This window comes from Pristiophorus japonicus, unplaced genomic scaffold (assembly GCF_044704955.1).
Source record: "Pristiophorus japonicus isolate sPriJap1 unplaced genomic scaffold, sPriJap1.hap1 HAP1_SCAFFOLD_310, whole genome shotgun sequence".
Taxonomy (NCBI): Eukaryota; Metazoa; Chordata; class Chondrichthyes; family Pristiophoridae; genus Pristiophorus; species Pristiophorus japonicus.
This window is the reverse complement of record NW_027252889.1, coordinates 675,380-700,965: the sequence shown is the minus strand read 5'-3', so window position 1 is coordinate 700,965 and position 25,586 is coordinate 675,380. Positions and strand designations below refer to the sequence as shown.

General features: G+C 45.4%; 1 protein-coding gene across 2 annotated transcripts in view; it reads left to right on the top strand.

Annotated features, from left to right (window-relative positions):
• LOC139249385 (guanylate-binding protein 1-like) overlaps nt 1-21,835 on the top strand; it is a 63,924-nt gene extending 42,089 nt beyond the window's left edge. For both annotated transcript variants that reach the window (XM_070872380.1, XM_070872381.1), the window contains 5 exons: nt 7,813-8,105; nt 9,335-9,454; nt 10,958-11,167; nt 15,690-15,792; nt 20,117-21,835. In XM_070872380.1, the coding sequence (XP_070728481.1) occupies nt 7,813-8,105; nt 9,335-9,454; nt 10,958-11,167; nt 15,690-15,792; nt 20,117-20,196 (806 nt within the window). In that variant the 3' untranslated portion in view covers nt 20,197-21,835. The remainder of the gene's footprint in view (nt 1-7,812; nt 8,106-9,334; nt 9,455-10,957; nt 11,168-15,689; nt 15,793-20,116) is intronic.
• Nucleotides 21,836-25,586: the final 3,751 nt, after the last annotated feature.

Below are 25,586 nucleotides of genomic sequence, written 5' to 3'. Positions count from 1 at the left end.
ACCCCCCTACACTTTAATCTATGTTCCCAGTCCAATTTAACCAACTCTGCGCTCATACCTTTGTAGTCTCCTTTATTTAAACTTAGTACTGGTTTGTGATCCAACTTTCTCACCCTCTACCTGAATTTGAAATTTAACCATGCTATGATCACTCATTCCAAGGGGATCCTTTACTAGGAGATTGTTTATTAATCCTGTCTCATTACACAGGACCAGATCTAAGATAGCCTGTCCCCTGGTTGGTTCCGTTACAGACTGCTCAAGGAACCCGTCCCTTATGCACTCTATGAATTCTTCCTCAAGGCTCCCTGACCAATTTGATTTGTCCAATCAATATGTAGGTTAAAATCACTCATGATTATTGCTGTTCCCTTTTTACAAGCCCCCACCATTTCTTGGTTTATACTCCAACCAACAGAGTTCCTACTGTTAGGGGGCCTATAGACTACGCCCATCAGTGACCTTTTTCCCCTTATTATTCCTTATCTCCACCCAAACTGTTTCAACATCCTGATCATTTGAGGCAATATCGTTTCTCACTATTGCAGCGATTCCATCCTTTATCATCAGAGCTACACCACCTCCTTTTCCTTTCTGTTCTTCCTTCCGAATTGTAAAGTACCCCTGAATGTTTAGTTCCCAGTCTTGGTCACCTTGCAACCATGCCTCTGTTATGGATACCAGATCATATCTATTTGTAACTATTTGTGCTGACAGCTCATCTAATTTGTTCCAAATGCTGTGTGCATTCCGATAAAGAGATTTAAATGTGTGTTCTTCCCATTTTCTCCTGCTACGGCCCCAGTTTCTGATACACTCTGATCTTTATAGATTCTGTCCTTTCTTGTCACGCTCTGGTTTTCGTTTCCCCAATGCTACCCTGCTCTATTGCCTTCACCTTGTTCTTTGAGCTTTTAGGTTTCTGCTCACCTCCCCCCACCCCCGCCCCCAACTAATTAGTTTAAGACTCTCTTTAGATCTCGCTCCACCACCTCACTCCCCAAACCACAATCTCACTCCCCTCGTACTCCCCAAACCACAATCTCGCTCCCCTCGTAACGTCCCCACCACAATCTCGCTCCCCTCGCACCTCCCCACCACAATCCCGCCACAATCTCGCTCCCCTCATACCCTCCACCACAATCTCGCTCTCCCTTCGTACCCTCCCACCACCGCCACCTGCTCCCCTGACCACGTTCTACCCCCTCAATTACCATCTCTGCCTCCCCCCCGCCCCCGACTAGAATGCCGACAGCCATCTCTCTCTACCTGACTTTCTTCTGCAAGCTTCTTCTTAACTATCCTGCTATTTCTACTCTGACTAGCATGTGGCACTGGTAGCAATCCTGAGATTACTACCTTTTGAGGTCCTACTTTTTAACTTAACTCCTAGCTCCCTAAATTCAGCTCCCTAAACACAAGATAAGAGCTCATGGGGTTGGGGGTAATCTATTAGCTTGGATAGTGAATTGGTTAACTAACAGGAAAGAGAGAGTCAGGATAAATGGGTCATTTTCCAGTTGGCAAACGGTAACTAGTGGGGTGCCACAGGGATCGGTGCTGGGGCCTCAACTATTTACAATCTATATTAATAACTTGGATGAAGGGACCAAGTGTATTGTAGCCACGTTTGCTGATGATACAAAGGTGGATGGGAAAGCAAGTCGTTAGGAGGACACAAAAAAATCTGCCATGTAATATAGACAGGCTAAGTGAATAGGCAAACATATGGCAGATGAAATATAATGTGGGAAAATGTGAAATTATCTACTTTGGCAGGAGAATTAAAAAAAAACAAATTATTATTTAAATAGAGAGAGATTACAAAATGCTGCAGTACAGAGACCGAGGGGTCCTTGTGCATGAAACACAAAAAGTTAGTATGCAGGTACAGCAAGTAGCAAATGGAATGTTGGCCTTTATTGCAAGGGGGATAGGAGTATAAAAGCAGGGAAGTCCTGCTACAACAGAAAAGGGTAATGGTGGGGCCACACAGTTTTGATCTCCATATTTAAGGAGGGATATACTTGCAATGGAGGCAGTTCAGAGAACGTTCACTGGGTTGATTCCAGAGATGAAGGGCTTGACTTATGAAGAAAGGTTGAACAGGTTGGGCCTATACTCATTGGAGTTTAGAAGATTGAGGTGACCTTATTGAAGCATATAAGATACTGAGGGGGGCTCGACAAGCTGGATGCAGAGAGGATGTTTCCCCTCACGGGCGAATATAGAACTAGGGGGCATAGTTTCAGTATAAGGGGTCACCCATTTAAAACTGAGATGAGGAGGAATTTCTTCTCTCAGAGTGTTGTAAATCTGTGCAATTCTCTGCCTCATAGAGATGTGGAAGCTGGGTCATTGAATATATTTAAGGCAGAGATAGACAGAATTTTAGCGCTGAGGGAATAAAGGGTTATGGGGAGCGGGCAGGGAAGTGGAGCTGAGTCCATGATCAGATCAGCCATGATTTTATTGAATGGCGGAGCAGCCTCGAGGGACCAAATGACCTACTCCTGCTCCTATTTCTTATCTTTTTCTTATGAACTGAATGCAATACTTCGGATGTGGTTTCACCAGAGTTTTATAGAACTGTAACATAACTTCCACCCCTTTATATTCCAGTCCTTGAGATAAATGCCAGCATTATATTGGCCTTTTCAATTATTTTTTGTACCTGAATTGTACAATTCAATGGTAATTCGGGTAATATAATCCTCAAGTGTATTAACATTCTCTCCCGTGATGCACCTTTCCTTTCCTCAGATAATCCCACAAGTATTTCCCTTCCTTGTAATCTATAGCTATTCTCCATTATTTTCCACATTCGATATCATAGATCTCTGCCCAAACTGACTCAGATATCTCATTTCCCCCAAAATTCAATCAGCAATTTTGTTATATTTCAATCTCTCCCTGATTAGCAATACCGCTCTTTTTCCAATTTCTGACAGCTTAAACCCAGCTGATGAAATTATTAAAAACATTTTAACAGAGAAACATTATTCCCCAAATTTTAAAGTGGTCAGTTAAAACGATTGCTATTTTGTTCCCAACATGTTTGTGGAACTTAAGTTCAATAATGACATAAAAGCAATCACGAAGCATCTGTAATAATATTGGCTCCACTATTATAATAAAATAAAAATGCCTTTTATTCAGTAAAGTAACATTCAGCCAATTTACAAATGAATACACAGCAAATGAAAATGGACAACATGAGCGCAGAGCAGAGAAAAGCTGCAAATGAATTGCACTCGCTGGTGGAACAGCAACTGAGAAAGCAAGCTGCTTTTGCACCTTTTCTGCAGAAAGCAAATTGCTTTTGAGATTGGCAGTGAAGTAGACAGGAAGAGAGATAACAATAACAGACGTGACATCTGGGTCCGCCCAGTTCCCCGATTGTGGTGAAACTCGGGCTGTTTATCCGTGAGCTAAAACTGAAAGTGACTTTCGGGAAATCGGGGTTCTTTTTGCTCTAACTGCATTTACAAGAAGCCACTTGGACTGAATATCCTTCTGATGAACATAAAAGTTGCCTTTACTTTGTTTATAGAATGACAGAATGATAGAATGGTTACTGCACAGAAGGAGGCCATTTGGCCCAATGAGCCCATGCTGTCGCTCGGTGAGAGCGCTTCAGCTAGACCCACTAACACACCCTTTCCCTGTAGCCCTACCCCATTTTTTTCCCTTCAGCTACTTATCCAATTCCCTACTGAAAGCCATGATAGAATCTGCATCCACCACCCTTTCAGACAGCACATTCCAGATCTTAACCACTTGCTGTATAAAAAAGATTTTCCTCTAATGTCACCCTTGGTTCTTCTGACAATCACCTTAAATCCTCTGTGTCCTCTGGTTTGCAACCTTTCCACCAATGGGAACCATTTCTCTCTATATACTCTGTCTAGACCCCTTGTAATTTTGAACACCACTATTAAATATCTTTTCAACCTTCTCTGCTCTAAGGAAAACAACCCCAGCTTCTCCAGTTTGTCCACGCAACTGAAATCCCTCATCGCTGGAACCATTCTTGTAAATCTTTTCTGTAACACCCTTTAAGGCCTTCATATCCTTCTTAAAGTGTGGTGCCCAGAATTGGACACAATACTCCAGTTGAAGCCAAACCAGTGATTTATAAAGGTTCATCATAACTTCTTTGCTTTTGTACTCTATACCTCTATTTATGAAGCCCAGGATGCCATATGCTTTTTTAACCGCTCTCTCAGCCTGCCCTGCCACCTTCAATGATTTGTGCACATATACCCCCAGCTCTCTCTGTTCATGCACCTCCTTTAGAATTGTACCCTTTAGTTTATATTTCCTCTTCTCATTTTTCCTACAAAAATATATCACTTCGCACTTTTCTGCATTAGATTTCATCTGCCACATGCCCGCAAATTCCACCAGCCTGTCTACGTCCTCTTGAAGTCTATCACTAACCTCCTCACTGTTCACTATACTCCCAAGTTTTATGTCATCTGCAAATTTTGAAATTGTGCCCTGTACACTCAAGTTTAATTCATTAATATATCAAGAAAAGCAGTAATCCCAGTACTGACCCCTGGGGAGCACCACTGTAAACCTTCCTCCAGTCCGAAAAACAACAACAACCGTTCACCACTACTCTCTGTTTCCTGTCACTCAGCCAATTTCGTACCATGCTGCCCCGTCCCTTTTATTCCATGGGCTTGAACTTTGCTGGCAAGCCTATTATGTGGCACTTTATCAAACACTTTTTGGAAGGCCATGTACACCACATCAACAGCAATGCCCTCATCAACCCTCTCTCTTACCTCATCAAAAAACTCAATCAAGTTGGTGAAACACAATTTGCCTTTAACAAATCCATGCTCACTTTCCTTAATTAATCCACACTTGTCCAAGTGACTGTTAATTAGAATTGTACCCTTCAGTTTATATTGCCTCTTCTCATTCTTTCTGGATTATCGCTTCTAAAAGCTTCTGCACTGCCATGGTTAAACTGACTGGTCTATAGTTGCAGGGTTTATCCTTACACCCTTTTTGATCAAGGGAGTGGCATTTGCAATTCTCCAGTCCTCTGGCACCAGGCTGTATCCAAGGAGGATTATGGTCAGTACCTCCACAATTTCCACTTTTACTTCCCTCCGCATGCTAGGATGCATCCCATCCGGTCCTGGTGACTTATCTACTTCAAGTACAACCAGCCTTTCTAGTATCTCGTCCTTATCAATTTTTATCCCATCCACTATCTCAACCACCTCCTCTTTCACTATGACTTTGGCAGCATCTTCTTCCTTGGTGAATGAGATGTAAAGTCCTCATTCAGTACCTCAGCCATGCCCTCTGCCTCCATGTGTAGGTCTCCATTTAGGTCCTTAATCGGCCCCACCCCTCCTCTTGCTATCCGTTTACTATTTATATGCCTGTAGAAGACTTTTGAATGTCCTTTTTATGTTAGCTGCCAATCTATTCTCATACTCTCTCTTTGCCCCTCTTATTTTATGTTTCATTTCCCCTCTGAACTTTCTGTATTCAGCCTGGTTCTCCCTTGTATTCTCACACTGACATCTGTCATATGTCCCTTTTTCTGATTCAACTTCCTCTTTATCACTTTCATCATCCAGAGAGCTCTGGCTTTGGTTGCCCTCCCTTTCCCCTCGTGGGAATGTACCTCGACTGGACCCGAACCATCTCCTCTTTAAAGGCAGCCCATTTTTCGGTGACAATTTTGCCCACCAATCTTTGATTCCAATTTACCCAAGCCAGCTCCATTCTCAACCCACTGAAATTGGGCTTCCTCCAATTAAGAAATTTTATTCCAGATTGCTCCCTGTCCTATTCCATAACTGGTCTTAACCTAATGATACTGTGGTCACAGCTCTCTAAATGTTCCCCTAACGATACTTGCTCCACTTGACCTATCTCATTCCCCAGAACCAGATCCAGCAATGCCTCCTTCCTTGTTGTGCTGGAAACATCCCCTTTCCTTAAGGCCTGTTCACACCGGAAATCAGCGACCACGCGGCGGAGTGCAATGGCTGCTGACTTTTTGTGTAATGACCGCCATTATCAAAATTCTGCTCCTGCGCTATCCCAGCGGTGACTCGCTCCCCCCACTGCCGCTCCACTGCTGCCCACCCGTCCTAAGTGTGTCATCATTAGAACATAAGAACATAAGAATTAGGAACAGGATAGGCCATCTAGCCCCTCGAGCCTGCTCCGCCATTCAACAAGATCATGGCTGATCTGGCCGTGGACTCAGCTCCACTTACCCGCCCGCTCCCCGTAACCCTTAATTCCCTTATTGGTTAAAAATCTATCTATCTGTGATTTGAATACATTCAATGAGCTAGCCTCAACTGCTTCCTTGGGCAGAGAATTCCACAGATTCACAACCCTCTGAGAGAAGAAATTCCTTCTCAACTCGGTTTTAAATTGGCTCCACCGTATTTTGAGGCTGTGCCCCCTAATTCTAGTCTCCCCGACTAGTGGAAACAACCTCTCTCTTGTCTGTCCCTTTCATTATTTTAAATGTTTCTATAACATCACCCCTCATCCTTCTGAACTCCAACGAGTAAAGACCCCGTCTACTCAATCTATCATTATAAGGTAACCCCCTCATCTCCGGAATCAGTCTAGTGAATCGTCTCTGTAGCCCCTCCAAAGCTAGTATATCCTTCCTTAAGTAAGGTGACCAAAACTGCACGCAGTACTCCAGGTGCGGCCTCACCAATACCCTGTACAGTTGCAGCAGGACCTCCCTGCTTTTGTACTCCATCCCTCTCGCAATGAAGGCCAACATTCCATTCGCCTTCCTGATTACCTGCTGCACCTGCAAACTAACTTTTTGGGATTCATGCGCAAGGACCCCCAGGTCCCTCTGCACTGCAGCATGTTGTAATTTCTCCCCATTCAAATAATATTCCCTTTTGCTTTTTTTTTTTCCCAAGGTGGATGACCTCACACTTTCCTACATTGTATTCCATCTGCCAAACCTTAGCCCATTCGCTTAACCTATCTAAATCTCTTTGCAGCCTCTCTGTGTCCTCTACACAACCCGCTTTCCCACTAATCTTTGTGTCGCACCGCCGATGTTCCGTCCCGACAGCAAAATTCCACCGAGAAAATCTGCCTTCTGCCAGGTGGAGCCAAAACCTGCTTTTTTCAGATGGTGCAGCAAGGCTGTGGCCTTCTGAAATGGCGGTGCATCCAAGATCAGATCAGCCAGGATCTTATTAAATGGTGCAGCAGGATCGAGGGGCCAAATGGCCTACTCCTGCTCCTATTTCTTATGTTCTTGTGTTCTTAATTGATGGTGCTGGAGTAGAATTGAAATAGCAGGGAATAAGCAGGAAAATCTGTTACATTCAGAATAACTCCAAGACTGTATATCTTCAGCTCAACTGCTGTGACCTTGGTCTCTTTATTGTAACTCCAGAGTGAGGAGGCAGCCTTTTAGACCTGCTTGCCCAGGGTGTGCAGGTGACCCTTGGGTCTTCCACTGGTGTGCTCCCTAGTGGCAAGTCTTACAAATTGGTAATATTTACATACATAACAAAATCAGGCTTAATGTTATCTCTAAAGGCTAACAGAGATGAGGAATAATGTGGAGATGGTGTCCATTGGAAGAGGCAGCAACAGTGGGAATGAGAAATGATTTCTTGCACTTCTGGAGAGAAGGGATTGAGGGGCTTGGTGGGCAAGGAGGTCAAGTGAGGTCGATCCTTGAGAAAGGACATGCTTATTGTGCCTCTTTGGCCTTTGTCTGCTCTTAAAAATGCTTCTGTTGTAAGAGTTACTATTCATCCCTCATTCTGTTCCCTGTAGCACTCAGTACATTAGTGGAATATTGTGTCCGTCTGTGGAACCGTGGATTGATCTCCCCCAACAAAAGTGTTCCACCATGGAACCAAGACAAGAATTTAAAAGCAGCTGAGCCGCCTAGAGCAACATCAAGTGACTCCCAGTCCGACAGAAACGTCAACAAAATGCAGGGTCTTCACCATGGAACAGGTGGGCAGTATCAAAGCACCCTGGACAGACATGACAAAGTACCCCGGACAGACATGTCTGCATGTAATGAGACCTACAGTACAGAAGAGTACAAGAGAGGGATGGAGGTATGTGCTCCCATGTTAGAATGCAAGATAAATGTAGATGTGTACAGAATGTACTCTCAGAACTGCCAATATTCAGTTTAATTGCATTAAAATATTGGACCAATCTTTGTCCTTTCTCCTCTCCTAGATACAAACTAGGCAGGACTTCTAGTATAAGAACATAAGAAATAGGAACAGGAGTAGGCCATACGGCTCCTTGAGCCTGCTCCGCCATTCAATAGATCATGGCTGATCTGATCATGGACTCGGCTCCATTTCCCGCCCGTTCCGCATAACCCCTTATCCCCTTATCGTTTAAGAAACTCTCTATTTCTGTCTTAAATTTATTCAATGTCCCAGCTTCTCTGAGGCAGCAAATTCCACAGATTTACAACCCTGAGAGGAAATTTCTCTGTTTTAAATGGCAGCCCCTTATTCTAAGATCGTGCCCTCTAGTTCTAGTCTCTCCCCATCAGTGGAAACATCCTCTCTGCATCCACCTTATCAAGCCCCCTCACAATCAACCTAGTGAACATTCTCTGAACTGCAACCAAAGCAAGTATATCCTTTTGTAAATATGGAAACCAAAACTGCACGCAGTATTCCAGGTGTGGCCTCATCAATACCTTTATATAGCTGTAGTAAGACTTCCCTGCTTTTATATTCCATCCCCTTTGCAATAAAAGCCATATGTCACAGATTTATAAGATGCCAAGTTACAGCTTCCCTTGTGTTTTATTTGTTTGAAGCATTCTTCCGGATGCGGGTGTCGCTGACAAGGACAGCGTATATTGGCCATCCCAATTGCCCTGGGCATGAAAGGGTGGTGTATCAGAATCAATAGTAACTTTCAAAAGGGAATTGGATAAAAACTTGAAAAGGAAAAATTTGCAGGGCTATGGGGAAAGAGCAAGGGAGTGGGATTAGATGGATCGCTCGTTCAAAAAGCTGGCACGAGCACGATGGGCCAAATGGCCTCCTTCTGTGCTGTACGATTCTAAGGTGTGATGGGTCTTCTTAAACCACTACAGTCCGTGTGGTGAATGTTCTCCCACAGTGCTGTTAGGGAGGAAGTTCCAGGATTTTGACCCAGCGACGATGGAGGAAATATTTTTAAAGCCAATGAAATAGTTTTGAAGTGTCGTGACTATTGTAATGTAGGAAGACAAAGGGGAGGCACGTTTGCAGTGGCTCCTCCACAGTTCCCTTCACCTTTCCTGCTTCACTGAACTCAACATTTCCAATTTTAGAGGGAAGAAAGTAAGGAACGGTTCCTGAGGGAGCCCCAGTACTCAGAGCTACGGACTGGAAACTCCTACACTGCCAAGGTCAACAATCCTCGGCCATACGATACCAAGGGCCAAAATCAGGTGAGGTCCAGCTCCGGCTGCACACGTCTTGAGAGTCGGCCAAGAATATTATGGTCTGGGTGCAGCCTCACTGTCGGGTCTGATGACTGCCGATACGTGCAGCTGAACAAAACCTGAGTGGGAGATATTTGGGAAATACAAGCATGACTGTCATTCAATGAATTGTCCAATGCACTGTAGGGGTACATCATCATCATCATAGGCAGTCCCTCAAAACGAGGATGACTTGCTTCCACGCTAAAAAAGGATGAGTTCACAGGTGTTTCAATGAAGGGCCTAATATTGTGGATCCTGAACTACATGTTGATGTGTGGAAGATGCCTGTGCGTGGAGTTTTTTAACGTGTGGTGGCCGTTGCACAGCCACCATACGGGCTTGACAGAGCTAGGTCTTGGTCCAGTGGCAGGGATTGCACAGACCTAGTACACACACATATCGCAGTGTGGGCTGGCCCATGCTGCCCCTGGGCTCCTGACCCCAAACTCACACTTCTCCTGGGCCCCGATCACATACCTCCACAGTCTCTCACCGCTCCTGCTGTATCTGCCCACGTTCCAACCACCAACCTGGACCTTGATGACGTCACTCTTTGCTGCCGTCGACCTCCTGCACCAGCTCGAGTGGCAAACGTCCACACTGCTCGCGGGCCGCCGCACCTCCGCTCCTCCCATGGCCCTGACCTGCCGCTGGTGTTCTCACATAGGTCGGGGCCTCCACACTGCTCGCGGGCCGCCGTATCTCCGCCTCTCCCATGGCCCTGACCTGCCGCTGGTGTTCTCACATAGGTCGGGGCCTCCACACTGCTCGCGGGCCGCCGTATCTCCGCCTCTCCCATGGCCCTGACCTGCCGCTGGTGTTCTCACATAGGTCGGGGCCTCCACACTGCTCGCGGGCCGCCGTATCTCCGCCTCTCCCATGGCCCTGACCTGCCGCTGGTGTTCTCACATAGGTCGGGGCCTCCACACTGCTCGCGGGCCGCCGCACCTCCGCTCCTCCCATGGCCCTGACCTGCCGCTGGTGTTCTCACGTAGGTCGGGGCCTCCACACTGCTCGCGGGCCGCCGCACCTCCGCTCCTTATATAGCCCTGACCTGCCACTGGTGTTCTCGTGTAGGTCTGGGCCTACATGTAGGGGTACATGTAGTGGTTATGTTGCAGGATCAGTGATCCTGGAGAAAGTAAGTTCAAATCCCACCATGGTCGCTTGAGAATTTTAATTCCATTTTCAACAACCTGGAAATAAAATGCTGGTATCAGTGAAAGTTATCACGAAGCTACGGATTGTTGTAAAAACCCAACTGAGGGCCATTATGTGACTCCAGTCCCACACCAACGTGGTTGACTATTAACTGCACAGTGAATTGACCTAAAAACCCACAATAAATGTGGTGTTGCCTGAGAATGAATAATATAAAAAAGCGAACTGTTGGTAGAGTTCTAATGTACCGTAAACATATTTAGTCAGTAATTACACATCCAGCTTGTGTCTCCAATTCTGATTCAGGACAGTCTCCAGGGTCGTGACCCTAAACATTCTGAACAAAATAAAGAATCGACAGACAGATGCAAAAATCTCTTAAAATCTCTGTCTAAATCCGTGGACGACAAATTGAAGGCAGGTGACTACGCAGTGAGTGGTGGGTATCAGAGATATGTGCACGATCGAAATGAAATTCTGGGAAGATATCGCACTGACTCAGGCAATGAAATTCAGGTATTTATTAATATTTAACAGAAGTGAACTTACTGATAAAGTTTTACAAAGATAACTAAGTATTGAATATTTAGTGTGAGCTGGTGATTTTGGTTGGAGTAATGTTCTGAATGTTTCTGATTTTAGAAGTGATTTGCCCAGGAATTAATAGAAAGTCACATTTCTACAGTACCTTTCACGACCTCAGGATACCAAAACACTTTACAGCCAATGAACTATATTTGAAGTCACTGCTGTAATGTAGGAAACGTGGTGGCCAATACAATGACTTTCTCCTCCCTCCTCCCCTTACAGCTTGGAATTAGTTCTGAAACATTCAAAATAACTTCATACGGCTGTACAGCATTTAATGCCTGTGCGCACCCTTTCTCAATTGAGGGTAAACTTCCCCAGGCTGTGCTCCCATTGTGGAGCCTCACTCGAGGGGAGTGCAGGTAGAGATCTGGGCACAGATAGCAGCGTTTCCAACTCACGGTGTTCCAGATATCACCGGCAAATCAGCAATGCTGACTTCCCTGCTTGATTTCCTACCCCGGCATTTGGTGAAACAAGGCTCTGAGCCAACAACACAGCCCCACCAAACTTACTCTTTGGTTTCGTTTCAGTGAATGTGCTCAGCTAACTCTGGGCAAAGGTAGTGTACCAAGTGACCAGGCCTTGGCGGTCTGTACCTGTGCTCCAGTCTCAGGAGCTGTAAAGTATCCTTAAGATGGTAGGTGTGCCTCTAGTTTTCACACTGTCCATTGCTCTTTATGTCAGGCCTGGGGTACAGAGATGGTCCAGGTCCCTCCAGCACTGGGTGTGCTCTGCTTTCTTTCTGAGAATAACCTGCGAGGTTATTCACTTTGGTAGGAAGAATAGAAAAACAGAGGGGGGGGGAAATCGAGTGGCTTGCACCTTCCGTGGGCACCCACGGAGGGGGTAATGGGGCACAAGTGACTTTATGCCAGGCGCGGTGCCACTAACGCCTCCCGCTAAATTCCACGGGAGTTTAACAGCAGCAGTAACAGGTAGAGCCCTGTTCCGCTGTGCCGACGATGACAACACCATCACCGTGTGTGATGACCTGTTTTCGCCACGGAGCAAAAGTTCAGGTGTGCCCCCTGAAGCTGCTCCGGGCGATGCCATTCGCAGGGCACTACTTAAAGGGGACGTGGCGTTCGCACTAAAAACAATCGGCCGACTTGCCCATCATGGCCCGTTGAATGGTGGAACGCTGGGTCCGTGCAGCATGGCACTCCGCTGGCGTGCTGGGCCGATACCATGGCTGCTCTCTCCCCGGTGACCCAGGTAGGAGCCCGCAGAGTCAGCAGCATGGTCCTCCCCTTTAATGAAGGGGAGGGCCCTTTCCACGCAGCAGTGCTATGCCTCCCAGCGTGTAGCGCTGCTCCCCTCTCATTTCGCTTCCGCCCACTTGTGCCCCACAGAGCAAGTGGAGTGTGTTATTTTGTGCTCCACTTGCTCTCAGGGTGGAGGTAACACCAATATTGCGAGCCGGGTGGTACATAAGAACATAAGAATTAGGAACAGGAGTAGGCCATCTAGCCCCTCGAGCCTGCTCCGCCATTCAACAAGATCATGGCTGATCTGGCCGTGGTCTCAGCTCCACTTACCCGCCCGCTCCCCATAACCCTTAATTCCCTTATTGGTTAAAAATCTATCTATCTGTGATTTGAATACATTCAATGAGCTAGCCTCAACTGCTTCCTTGGGCAGAGAATTCCACAGATTCACAACCCTCTGGGAGAAGAAATTCCTTCTCAACTCGGTTTTAAATTGGCTCCCCCCGTATTTTGAGGCTGTGTCCCCTAGTTCTAGTCTCCCCGACCAGTGGAAACAACCTCTCTGCCTCTATCTTGTTGTCCCTTTCATTATTTTAAATGTTTCTATAAGATTACCCCTCATCCTTCCGAACTCCAACGAGTAAAGACCCAGTCTACTCAATCTATCATCATAAGGTAACCCCCTCATCTCCGGAATCAGCCTAGTGAATCGTCTCTGTACCCACTCCAAAGCCAGTATATCCTTCCTTAAGTAAGGTGACCAAAACTGCACGCAGTACTCCAGGTGCGGCCTCACCAATACCCTGTACAGTTGCAGCAGGACGAAAGTACCTGGTGGTTGCGGAGGAACGTACGATTGTGGTTGGAGGCCTCCATTCACTGTGCAACGTACGGGAACATGTACTTCACTTACGGATGTGTATCCTGAGATCACGTGGGCCTGGACCACCAATGAGCATCGAGTATTCTCATGGATAATAATGGGAACTCCATTTGTATGAGCTCCATTACTATCAATGAGAATACCCCCCAAAACACTGAAACACAACACAATAAATAAAAAAACCTCACATTTAAAATTAATTCAATGTAGAAATTATATTTTGGGGATTTTATTTTTATATGTTGTAATAGGATTAAAAATAAACTTGCCTTAATAGACAGGTTTTTAATATAAAAATTAGTGATTAAATTTAATTTTTCTATGTTTTAAAACTCTTACGTTGGTAAAAAATAGTCTCTACACCTGCTTTTACCAGGCTTAAGAGTTTGAAGGACATTCGCTGAGCAAGAGTTGGGCAAATAGCCCAATCTCTGCCCCATGGATGTCCTTCTCCCGGGGATGCATGAAATCTGTCAAAAAGAATGATGGCGGCCCAGTCGATGAGTCGGCCCGACAATGGTGGCCCTCGCAAGAGCCGGGCGACAAAATAAAATAGCGGCCTGGGGCATTAAAGGCCTGCCCTTTCAGGGGCACCCCGGTGGTAGATATCCGCCAGCATCGCAGCCCGTGCAGCAATTTCCCCCGCCGGGCGCAAAGGGTTCAGTGTGGGGGGCAGTAAGGGGTCGGCGTGCACGGCAATGACTTGCAAACCTCTGGGGCAATTTCCCCGGAGACACCACCGCCCCACCCTTCCCCGGGCTAAAATGGCATTACGCCCCGTTAGTGTCCCCCACACTACCACCCCCCGGAGGCACTAACGGAGCTATAAAAAGGGGCAATTTCAGCCCCAAGATCTAGTCAGTGTCTCTGCCTTGGTCCCTTCAGGGTATGTACTTCACACTGGCCACAGAGAAACAGTAGTTTTCTGAATTGGGCGTTAGCCAGTGGTACATGGATAGTGGCCACCCAACCACGAGTGTGCTGCCGACCCCACTGAATTGTAGCGTTTTCATTTCAAGTGTAGGTGAGCACATGGGCCACATCAACACATTGTGTGCGCGATGGGTACATTTTAAAGAGAGGTAGGCATTTAAAGATAGGTGATCGCATATGGGGGAGGTTACAAAAGCAGCTAGTATTTATAATGCAAGGGTTGTTTGAGCAACAAAATGTCCGACAAACCCAGTGGCTGGCAGAATAAATGCAGAGGCAGCAAACTGCGTCTCCATTTACAATCCACTCCGAGCAACTGCTTCACAATGCACAGCATTGCAGATTGTGGCAGATTAAATGCCTTTAAACAGAGTTACATAACAACATGGAGACAGGCCGATCAGCCCAATCAATCCATGTTACCCTCCACGCAAGTAAATAGTCCGAACCACATTAACCCACCCTCTTCCTATATCCCTTCAAACCCTTTTCCTTCACCGCCCTGTCCAATCTAATCTTGAAATATTATCGATGTCCAGAATCTCAGCCCCCTGGACTTCTAATTGAGGATATGATTATAAGGCTCCCAAACATATAGCAATGTGTATACTAATAATCAGCAATGGAGACACCTCCATTACTTTTGTGCCCCAGGACAGTGATGTGGGAAAGCTGTAGTCTCCCAGGTCAATCTTTGAAATCCCTGAGTCTCGATTGACTACAAAATCAACCTTCGTACCCAGATTTTATCCAAGAGGGGAACCATTTAAAACTGGCATGTCCTGAGACAGATTTTCAGATTGGTTACACCTGATTACCAGGTATAAACACAGTGTTGTCGATCTGTTACGTCTGGTTTTGATCCATTCAGCTTCCGATATAATCTTCCAGTTGGGGTTAGTACTGGTGCCAGATGGACTGACCACTTTCCAGTTTAGTTAACATAGAAAAATGCAATAACTCAGATTGAGTAGTTGTAAGAGTCTGTCTGAACTGAATTCAAAGGCTGGATGAGGGACTCAACTTGCCGATTCATCCTTCAAATTAACCTGGTACCCTCAATGAGCAGGTAGGGTACAGATAGAGTGGAATTGCTGTGATGGGCAGGATCAATACATCTGTCACAGATGATGCAGAGTTAATGATCATGATTTTTTTGGTTGTATGTAGAAATATTAATCCCTCTAGGTACTGAGAAACAAATATCATGATGTTAATGTTCAGTTGTTCCTTTGTACAAGTGGATCTGGAAGTTCACCAACCATTTGAAAACTGGCTCCTGTCTCTTCATTTGCAAGACCGTTAGGAATGACAAAACTCTTGTATTTCAGGAAGGTGTTACCCTGCCTATACTAATCACCATGATAGTATTCACAGTGCACATCTAGGTATCTTTCACTAACATGTTTTATTTTCAAAACAGGCAAATGAAGTTTTAGAAAAATATTTGAAAGAAAAAATGATTGAATCAGAAATGGTTCAACTGATGGATAAATTCATTGCAGATAAAGAGAGGGAGATAACAGGCAAGTTGTATTTTTCTCTTGCTGATTGTGTTTCACCCTAATATTGAAACGATGGTGACTGACTGACTGTTGATGGGTACACAATAACCGATGCCTCTGAATGAATTCACGAGCAAAGGGTTCATGTACTTGTACATCATGAGTCAAAGGCTCAAGCAGCTTATAAGCATACTATTCGGATTTACTGCCTCCTATTTACTGAGTGTCTCTTATTTCTAACATACAGCAGTGAATGTTCTCACTTCTGTAGGATTATGTTTATGGTTCTGTTGGCAATTTGGTGAAAGGTGCTGTCTGACATGCAACATTGGCAATAATTAGTCACGTTTTTTGTTTGAAAGAGTATAAGACTTATATGTGGGGGGCACTTTCCTTAGGCGGGGTGTACACCCGGCCACCTGTCGTACACCCGGCCCGATCTTCATTGCCATTGAAGTCAGTGGCAAGGAGTTTCAGGCAGATGTATAATGGGTAGACCGTCTACAGTCGCCTGGTTTCCTCCCCTGTTCAAAATGAAAATGACCCCCACAGTGCTTCTGAATACTTATACCTCCTATTCAGTAAATTAGAATTTGTTTAAACTTGGTGGCATTATTATTTTTATCATTTGAGTGTCTTTAATTCATTTCATTTCGCCATACAAATAGGAATTTTCACCCTCTGACCGAGGAAATTCCTCTGGGAACATTGCAGCTTGAAATGCTTCATGTCACTACACTGCCACCTTGGCCAGCTGATCTTCCCCATTCAGCTGTACATGAGGTTTCAATCTGAATCATGCCCTCATTGAACAGCAAGCCCTGGGTGGTCTGTAAACCCAAAAGCTTCGGTTTTCTTATTTAGTGTTGATATTTTTCAGTCTCAATGTGGTCTAGTTTTCTATAGTCCAGGAAGAGTTCTGTAGTAGTTTTCACTTCTCTACATGTCATGATGGTTTAGGTTTGCTTATTCATTGACACCATTTTGCCCCAAGTAATACTTGTGTCAACTGACAATTGGCCCAGTAAGTTGGTTGTTTTTTCCAATTGCTTGGTTCCTAATATGTCAATCTCAGTTGTCAGTTTCAAAGTTTATATCCAGATCAACACTCATGACATATACTTACACGGTCTGGTGACACCGCTCGACCTTTAGAAGCCTGAATCCTGGTACAAATTCAGTAAAAGAGGACGGCAAGTGTCTTCTTCACTGGAAGGCTCAGGGTCACTGTCTGGAAGGATGTGCGAGCTTGACATGTGTACGTACAGGGAGACATGGCACTGCTATAAAGCACATCTCCATCTTCAGCTGGCCCGAGGAATTAAGTTTCAGTTGCAAGTGCTGTCAGGAATGTTCTTGAAAGAGACACCAACTGAAAGATATTTGTGCCCATTAGCTGAGTTGGGGCAATGTTGATGTTCAGGTCTTCTGAGCCTCACTCAGGATCCTCCAGCACGATGCACAAGCCTGCGACTGATCCAGTGCCCAGTGACGGGGATGGAGTTATTTGCAAGCTTCGGGTGAACACTGCAGCTGCGTGGACCCTGATGGAAGTCCCAAATACAAGAGTCGTGCCATGTTGCCCCAACCCCGAGAAGGTCCAGGAAGGGCCCAACAGAATGGAAAGATATTTCAAATCTTCAGGGAATTTTAGGGCATTTTATTTACTTTTGGCAGGAAAGGTTTTGGGACCTCTCCTGGGCTATATTGGGATGCAGACCAGCTCCCAGCTGCCATGAGTTCTACCAAGGCCTTTTAAGGCTGCAAAGGGTGGAATTTCAGGAGGAGCCTGGGAACTCCCCAGACGTGCTCATAGAATCATAGAAAAATTATGACAGAAGGAGGCCATTCGGCCCATCGTGTCCATGCCAGTCGAAAAAGAGCTACCCAGCCAAATCCCACCTTCCAGCACTAAGTCCGTAGCCCTGTAGGTTACGGCTCTTCAAATGCACATCCAAGTACTTTTTAAACGTGATGAGTGTTTCTGTCTCTACCACTTTACACTTTTGATGTAGTGTGACGGGTGGAAAATACAATCCGGGGCTCCCACCTGAAAATGGCTGCAAGGAAAATTCAGGAATCTAATACAACCAGGTCCTGCCCCAGTTCCATCCAGGGCCTGATCAGGATTTTGGGCCACATTACGGCTTCTAGGGCTCACATCCTCCAAGGGACTAACATTTACTTTAGCTACTCTCTTCCTTTTTACTGTAGAAACTCTTGCTGTCCGTTTTTATATTTCTTGCAAATTTACTCTCATAATCTATCTTCCCTCTCTTTATTATTTTTTTTAGTCCAGCATGACCAACAGGCCTATAATTGTTGCCACTCCAAGACTTGTAGGATTTTTCATTGTCCCTCCAGCACAGATCTCAACACTGAAGCAGTCACCTTGGGCCCAGGATCAGTAACTATCTGGTTAAAACCAACACTCAACAGGGGTCCAGACACTAAACACTCCCACTTATATCTCACAACAGAATTAAGAAGGCTTCTACCAAGGAAATCCTTCAGACTTTCTCGTGGTATTTGGTCATAGGAAGCCAATCACAACTCAGAACTAGTTTTGTCAAACACTCGAGGTGAACAGACAGTAACAGACACACAGAGAATTTTCCAGGGTGGTAGTGGGCGTGATCGGTGACAGGTCGAGTGGGAAAATTATTTTTGACAGCATGTCAATAACCCGCTGTCATCTCACTCCCATGTGCCTTTCCCCCAGGCACCTCTGTTATTGTGGAGCCAACTCGACTGGCTGCAGTGGGAGACCCAATTGAAGTGATTATCGGGTGAAGTTTACAGGCTCTTAAGAGCCTTTTTTCACTTACTTTGTAAATTTCCCTGCACGGCCATGGGATTCACACAGCTCGGGACGCACGTCTATAAAACTGAGGTGGGAGTTTTGTGGTCATTGCTCCAGCTGATTACTTGACAGCATGAGGTACAGTAAAAGCTCCCAGCTGACAGATGATCACTTTCCTCAGGCAGAAGCTGTTGCTCAGTCCATTTCCAGCACAGCTTCTACAGGCCGCAAGTCTTTCCAGCAAAGTCTCCATCCAGTCTCACCTCATTGGAAGAACTCTCTCACCATTGACAGAATGCTTCTGTCATCTGTACTTCGCCTGCCATCTATTTCATCAATATGGGTAGCATTTATACTGTCTCACCTTGGTCCTCAGAATCCGACCACAAAGAGCCCCAACACCAGCAGCACCAGGCACACCACCAACCTTCTCCGCAATCACCTGATGCTGCACAGGACACAGGGCATCAGCACCCGAGCACATTGCCAACTGGGAGGCCAGGGATGGCCTCATCATAGCCAGATTTAGTTAACTTTACACTGTGCACCATATGGTTGTCACATGATGAGGCAGGTTGGCACAACCCACACCAACACTGTAAATCATCCCCACAATGCCCAAGCCATTCTTTTCACACCCATCACCATTGCAGGGGCTACCGTTATGTCTCACCATTCACTGCAACTCACCACTTCCAAAGGTGCACACAAATCTGTTCAAGTGTTGCAAATAAAGAGTTTTATGTTTGACACCACATTAACAGAAACTTTAAATAAAAGTTTGATAAAACACTCAAGTGGCTACTCTTGTGTGTTGTCAGTTGGTATGATTGCACCAGGATGAGGGTGAGTGTGAGGGGTGGTTAGTGAGATGGGGATGTGATGATGTAGATAAGAGAGGGATGGGTGGAGGTGCAAGGTCTGTTGGTGTAAGGATGTGCAGGAGTAGGATAGGGAAGGCAGAGTGTGATGGGATGTGATGAGAGGCACAGCAGGATGAAGTTGAGTGTGGCTTTGTACTAACGTTTTCTGATCTAATGAGATAATTGAAACACTGTACCCAGGTCCTCCTGACCACATCACTGCTTGTGTTCTCCTCTGCAATCTGCAACCAGGCTGTCTTGGTCTCCTGGGGAAGTCCCTTCCGCCCATTGGAGGGAAGAGGGCCTTCCTGGGAATTGTGTCTTCCTCCATAAGCATATGGAGGGAGTCATCAGAGAACCTGCTTCTGTGCTGTCACTGTCAGTGGTTGCAGTACTCCAATGCTGTAGTGCACTGACAGCATTATGCAAGATAAAACTTCAAATATAATGTGACTATGGTCCCTTTTAAAGATCCCAGCTGAAAACGCATCATGAATGACGTCACCAGATCTGCTCCATTTCCTTGGGCTGAGCCACAGAATCCCCGGAAAACATTTCTGTGGCTCTTTGCACAAATTACCACAGTCAATCAATGCAATGCACGTGGGAATTCAACCCAATTTCTTCATTTTTATATTGGATACTCTGCCATCAATAACTTTTATTTGATTTTGTACAGCTCTGAAGCAACTTCTTGCTTTCAGTGAACAAGAAAAACGAACACTGAGTCAGAAATTGGAGGAAACCAACAGCTACTGAACACACGACTCAGGGAAGCTCAGGGAAAGTAAACTACTTTCTCAAACAAGATGATGGAGGAATTCTTGTCCACCGCGACATTCATTAATAATATGTTCTTATGTTCTTAAGAAATAGGAACAGGTGTAGGCCATACGGCCCCTCGAGCCTGCTCCGCCATTCAATAAGATCATGGCTGATCTGGTCATGGACTCAGCTCCATTTCCCGCCCGCTTCCCATAACCCCTTATCCCCTTATCGTTCAAGAAACTGTCTATTTCTGTCTTAAATTTATTCAATGTCGCAGCTTCCACAGATCTCAGGCAGCGAATTCCACAGATTAACAACCCTCAGAGAAGAAATTTCTCCTCATCTCTGTTTTAAATGGGTGGCACCTTATTCTAAGATCATGCCCTCTAGTTCCAGTCCCCCCCATCAGTGGAAACATTCTCTCTGCATCCACCTTGTCAAGCCCCCTCATAATCCTATACGTTTCGAGAAGATCACCTCTCATTCTTAATTCCAATGAGTAGAGGCCCAACCTACTCAACCTTTCCTCATAAGTCAACCCCCTCATCCCCGGAATCAACCGAGTGAACCTTCTCTGAACTGCCTCCAAAGCAAGTATATCCTTTCGTAAATATGGAAACCAAAACTGCACGCAGTCTTCCAGGTGTGGCCTCACCAATACCCTGTATACCTGTAGCAAGACTTCCCTGCTTTTATACTCCATCCCCTTTGCAATAAAGGCCAAGATACCATTGGCCTTCCTGATCACTTGCTGTACCTATCGTTTTGTGTTTCATGCACAAATACCCCCAGGTCCTGCAATCTTTCTCTATTTAAATAATAACTTGCTCTTTGATTTTTTTCTGCCAAAGTGCATGACCTCACACTTTCCAACATTATACTCCATCTGCCAAATTTTTGCCCACTCACTTAGCCTGTCTATGTCCTTTTGCAGATTTTTTGTGTCCTCCTCACATATTGCTTTTCCTCCCATCTTTGTATATCGTCAGCAAACTTGGCTACGTTACACTCAGTCCCTTCTTCCAAGTCGTTAATATAGATTGTAAATAATTGGGGTCTCAGCACTGATCCCTACGGCACCCCACTTGCCAACTGGAGAATGAACCATTTATCCAAAATCTGTTTTCTGTTAGCCAATCCTCTATCCATGCTAATATATTACCCCCAACCCCGTGAATTTTTATCTTGTATAGTAACCTTTTATGTGGCACTTTGTCAAATGCCTTCTGGAAATCCAAACATACCATATCCATTGGTTCCCTTTTATGCACCCTGAATGTTACATCCTCAAAGAACTCCAGTAAATTTGTCAAACATGACTTCCCCTTCATAAATCCATGCTGACTCTGCCTGACCGAATTTTGCTTTTCCAAATGTCCTGCTACTGCTTCTTTAATAATGGACTCCAACATTTTCCCAACCACAGATGTTAGGCTAATTGGTCTATAGTTTCCTGCTTTTTTTGTCTGCCTCCTTTTTTAAATAGGGGCTAATAACCCTAACTTCTCTGTCCAACTGTGCTGTTATATCTAACCTGATCTAAGGAGTGACTGCAGGTCACTGAATAGAAATGAGAATAAATGTTGGCTCTTTAAATCATAATCAAAAATAAACTTAAAATTGAATTGCTCACTTGGGATTGAATTCCTTTCAATACAGTGTGTTATTGTACCTAACGTGTGTTAAATGAGAGTCATCTGTTACTCCTTTTATTAGGGGCACTCACGGGTCAAATTTTATCTGACTGCTCGTGTTAAAATTCTTTGGACATTTTACTGGATTAAAGATGCTATAAATACCAGTTAGCATAATAGAAACTTGCAGCACAGGAGGAGGTCAATCAGCCCATTGTGCCTGTGCTGGCTCTTTGAAAGAGCAACCGTGCTTTCTCCCAATTCCCACTTTTTGTCCATAACCCTACAAGTTCCTCATCCTCAAGTATCTGTCCAACTCCCTTAAATCAGCTCCCATCACCTTTTTACAGCACGTATGTTCCCACAAAGCGACTCCCAAATCTACAGCTGCCTGGATGTCAAGGGGCAAACAGGGTCAAAAAAGGAAGCTTATGTCAGATACCGAGGGCTCAATACTGCAGAAAGCCGAGAGGAGTACAGGAAGTGCAGGGGTGAAATTTAAAAGGAAATTCGGAAAGCAAAGAGAGGGAATGAAAAAATATTGGCAAGTAAAATCAAAGAAAACCCCAAAATGTTTTATAAATACATAAAGAGCAAGAGCATAACTAAATAAAGAATAGGGTCTATCAGAGGAAGCTTGTGTGGGGAGGCGAAAGACATGGGTAGGATTCTTTATGAATACTTTGTGTCTATCTTCACAAAAGAGAGGGGCACGATGCAGGCAATGTAGTTAAGAAGCGGGAGTATGAAATATTAGATGAGCTGAGCATATTAAGCGAGGAAACATTCAGGGCTTTAGCATTTTTGAAAGTAGATAAATCACCAGGCCCGGATTAAATGTATCCCAGGCTGTTAAGAGAAGCAAGGAAGGAAATAGCGGAGGCACTGACCCTCATTTTCCAATCCTCTCTGGCTACAAGTGTGGTTGTACCATTGTTTAAAAAGGTAGGAAGGGAGAGACCAGTCAGCCTAACCTTGGTGACGGGCAAATTGTTGGAAAAAATATTGAGACAATACTAATCACCATTTAGAAAGGCACAGATCAATCAAGAACTGTCAGCATGGATTTGTTAAGGAAAGGTCATGTCTGATTAATTGATTGAATTTTTTTGAGGAGGTAATAAGGAAGGTCGATGAGGGTAGCGTATATGATGTAAACTGTTATGTTCAGAATAAATCCACAGGACTGTATTGTAAGCTCAAACTGTTGTGACCTTGGTCTCTTTATTCAGACTCCAGAGTGGGGAAGCAGCATGGTAAATCACCTTTTATACCTGCTTGCCCAGGGTGCACAGGTGACCCTTGGGTCTCCCACAGGTGTGCCCCCTAGTGGCAAGTCTTACATTTTGGTGAGGTTTACATACATACATAACACTCGGCCCCCCCCCCCCCGCCCCCCCAAAGTCTTATGTACAAGTTATGTACAAGTTGAGGCGATCTGGTGACCTGCGTCCCCGGGCCGATCGTCTGGGTTGAAGTCCTGACATGGTGGGTTCATCCTCGTGGTTGACGGTGAGGTCGATTGTGTTAGTGGATCGCTGGGGGCCTGGTCCTTTCACCGTGGTTCCTGGTTATCTGTAGTTTGCAGATTGGTCTTGTCCAAATGCTTTACACGTTAGCCCGGTACATAGTTTCACAATCAGACACTCCGTTTTTATCACATACACTCCATTCCCACCCCCACCCTTGGCTAATGCAGTGCTAGTGGCCCAACTGGGGCCCTGAACATGGTCTACATCACTTATTCTGATATCGTGTGGAGGGCCGTGCAATCATGGTGTATCCTATGCCGATTGCATACGGAAGGCTCGGTTCTGAGTGATTCTGTCTGGTGACCGCATAGCACCCAGGATAGCCGGGTCTGTTGGGAGTCTACCGTGACACGCGTGGTGCTTGGTTTAGTGACTTGGGCTGCCTGCTCCGGGCTATTGTCGCTGACCCCGAGGTCTAGCAAGCCCAGGATGGCCGCAATGGCCTTGAGACTTTCGGTAGTGGCGGGAGGCCTAATGGTCCCCATGGATCCTGGGCCGTAGTATGGGGGCCCCATACCACCGACTGTGTGTAGCCTCCCTGCCTTACTTTGCAACATTGGGATGGGCCTTTCGTCTTTGCAATGGATAGGTTGCAACATCCCGTCTAGCAGTTCACCTTTGGCAGGTTGGTCCAGGTCCTAAACCATCTTTAATAATTAATTCCAACATTTTCCCCACTACTGATGTCAGGCTAACCGGTCTATAATTCCCTGTTTTCTCTCTCCCTCCTTTTTTAAAAAGTGGGGTTACATTAGCTACCCTCCAATCCATAGGAACTGATCCAGAGTCTATAGAGTGTTGGAAAATGACCACCAATGCATCCACTATTTCTAGGGCCACTTCTTAAGTACTCTCGCATGCAGACTATCAGGCCCTAGGGATTTATCGGCCTGCAATCCCATCAATTTCCGTAACACAATTTCCTGACTAATAAAGATTTCCTTCAGTTCCTCCATCTCGCAAGACCCTCGGTCCCCCAGTATTTCCGGAAGGTTATTTGTATCTTCCTTAGTGAAGACAGAACCAAAGTATTTGTTCAATTGGTCTGCCATTTCTTTGTTCCCCATTATAAATTCACCTGATTCTGACTTCAAGGGATCTACATTTGTCTTCACTAATCTTTTTCTCTTCACCTATCTATAGAAGCGTTTGCTGTTATGTCTTGAATTAAGAGTCAGACTAGATACTGCAAACTCAAAGTAAGGTGTGACCATAGTCCTTTACTACAGATCTCAGAGTGCCTCTCCAGCCTGGGAGGTCTCCTTATATTGTGGGTTCCCTTGGGACTCCAGGGGATAAGCCCTCTGGTGGTTAGACATGGTATTTACAGGTTTACATACATAGCAACACTCCCCCCACCCCCCGCCAAAGTCAATAGTGTAACTATTTACAATGTGAGTTGATCTGGGGCCCTCCTTTCCCTGGTTGATTGTTTCGGTGCAAATGCTGGTGTTGGTAGGTCATTTGCTGGGCCATCGCTGGGCTGTTGCACAGCTGGTCTTGCTGGGCCACTGGGGATGGTGAGTCCTGCTGGGCTACTGCGGGTGATGGGTTCTGCTTCGTGGTCAACCGCTGGGTTGGTTGCCACTTGTGTGTTGGAGAGGCGAAAAAAGTAGAGTCTATTATGTGTTGTTCCGAATAGTCCGTAAATCTGAGTTTGGTTTGGTCCAAGTGTTTTCTGCAGGTGATTGCATTTGCGAGTTTGACCACAAACACCCTACTCCCCTCTTTAGCCAAAACAATGCCAGCAAGCCACTTGCGACCTTGTCCATAGTTCAACTCAAATACAGGATCATTTATTTCAATTTTGCGTGACACATTTGCGCGATCATGGTATGTATTCTGTTGAAGCCTCCTGCTCTCTACCTGTTTCTGCAGATCAGGGTGGACTAATGAGAGTCTTGTCTTAAGTGCCCTTTTCATGAGCAGTTCAGCGGGAGGAACCCCAGTGAGCAAATTGGGTCTTGTGCGGTAACTAAGCAGGACTCGGTCTGCAGTGAGCCTTCAGTTACCCTTTTCAAGCTCTGCTTGATTGTTTGAACTGCTCGTTCTGCCTGACCGTAGGACGCTGGTTTAAAGGGGCAGATGTGACATGTTTGATCCCATTGTGGGTCATGAACTCCTTGAATTCGGCACTGGTAAAGCATGGCAAATTGTCACACACAAGGACGTCAGGCAGGCCGGGCGTGGCAAACATGGCCCGTAGACTTTCAAT